This window comes from Laccaria bicolor, genomic scaffold (genome assembly GCF_000143565.1).
Source record: "Laccaria bicolor S238N-H82 LACBIscaffold_53 genomic scaffold, whole genome shotgun sequence".
Taxonomy (NCBI): Eukaryota; Fungi; Basidiomycota; class Agaricomycetes; order Agaricales; family Hydnangiaceae; genus Laccaria; species Laccaria bicolor.
The window spans coordinates 279,399-281,193 of NW_001889924.1; the positions used below are offsets into that span (position 1 = coordinate 279,399).

General features: G+C 48.9%; 1 protein-coding gene across 1 annotated transcript; it reads left to right on the forward strand.

The window, feature by feature from the left end:
• Positions 1–92: 92 nt before the first annotated feature.
• On the forward strand, positions 93–920 carry LACBIDRAFT_333622 (uncharacterized protein; the record flags this gene model as incomplete). The annotated part of the gene is made up of 1 exon (XM_001888241.1): positions 93–920. The coding sequence occupies one exon, from the start codon at positions 93–95 to the stop codon at positions 918–920; it is 828 nt and encodes a 275-aa protein (XP_001888276.1).
• Positions 921–1,795: the final 875 nt, after the last annotated feature.

The window sequence follows — 1,795 nt, forward strand, 5'->3', positions numbered from 1 at the left end:
GGGCACAAGAAGATCTAGACTGCATCAAATCCATGATGGTCTCCGCACCACGGCTCCATTCCGTTACCTGGCTAAGCGAGAAATCATACAAAATGCTTGCATTTCCATGGAAGCAGCTCACACACTTCTTGCAGGGCCCCATTGCCACTATGAACGAGGGTCTTCGTGTCCTAGCGATCTGTCCTCATCTCAAATCCCTGGAGCTGACGCTCTTTCTTCCCATGTTTCCCATCGACGACGACGACGATCCATTTGTCCACAACACTTTAGAACGCCTACATCTACGTACTGCAGGTAACCTGGCAGTCCTTTTCGACAAAGTCACTCTACCAGCTCTGAAGGATCTATCGCTCTCCGAATTACATGGAGCCTCACCCAACCCCCCTGTACAGCTTGGCCGGTGGCCACAATCCCAGTTCCTTCCATTCCTCCTACGTTCAGGTTGCACCATCAAGCAATTCATCATTCAGGAGTGGGATATTTCAGCAGAAGAGATAGCGGAGTGCCTCGTACATCTGCAGATATCGAAGTCATTGGATTCGTTGTCTATCACGGAATATCACCAAAAGCATCTGTGCATGACGGATGAGGTTCTTAGGCGGTTGACGTATACCCCATCAGTTATCTCGTCAAAAAACGTTCTGTGTCATGGGGATGACCAGCTGGCCGAGGACACCCCATTGGAGACTATCTGTCCAAATCTCACGACCATCAGGATGTGGGGATGCATTTCTGCCCAGGATGGAAAGGTCGCAGATATGGTAGAGTCGAGATGGTTATCCAGGACCGAAGGTTGCCCCATCGTGCAACTCAGGACGGCGGCAATAGGGGTTTTCGCTGACGCATGTCATACGGAGGATTGGACTCGGTTGGAGGCGCTGAACGTAGACAGGTCCGGGATCACACATGTTCGACTGTGATGGTGGGGTCAATTTTTGTTATCTATACATGCCAAGATGCAGTCGCCCTGATTGACACTGACCAACGCCTGAGCTTGGACAGCTTGTGGCGAATACAAGAGTTCCTGTTCATGGATCTTGTCGAGTGCGATGGTATATATGTGTCTGCGCTGTATACTTAGTAGACAAGCATTAAAAAGGCATTGAACAAAAGGAAGTCCTTTGAATTTGAGGAGTGTTGACGGCAACTTCAACTCGTAATTACATGGTCATGGTCATAGTATGCATCTTAATCTCCGTCATGCACCATCATGAATGCTGTTCAGCACCTATGTATCCTGTGCTTCAACTTTCCATCTGCCTATCAACACCGAGTTGAAATCTCAGTCAGACTCAGTGGGTATTGTTGATCATTGGAGTTATGGCAAATGTTAGCGGGCCCTCGAGGTGAGCAAAACTTAATGCTTGACTAAACCATCCCCCAAGCTCTAACAGCGCGGCCAGCTCCCCATCTCTTTTATGTCAGTCTTAATCGACAACGATATCCGGGGGAGAGTTCAACAATGCTGCAGGAGACCATAATGGACTCGTCGTCAATATCTGTATGACCTTCCAAACGCTACAACGATACAGTGCTGATGGAAATCTTGATTTAACAGATCAGGGAGGGCAGATATACCCAGGCAACCAATTGGTTAGAAGGTCCTTGTCATGGAAGTTATTGAACTAAATGATTTTCCCTCCAAGCTATTGGCCGGTGGCAGCTAGTTGGACCATCTCCATCGAAGAGCGAGATCCATTCCTCCGCAGCAGCCGCGCTGGGATTGACTACACTCTTCCCACCATACTTACCGCCGAACCAGAATCCGAGGATCCCACCGATTCAGTCGTTTCGT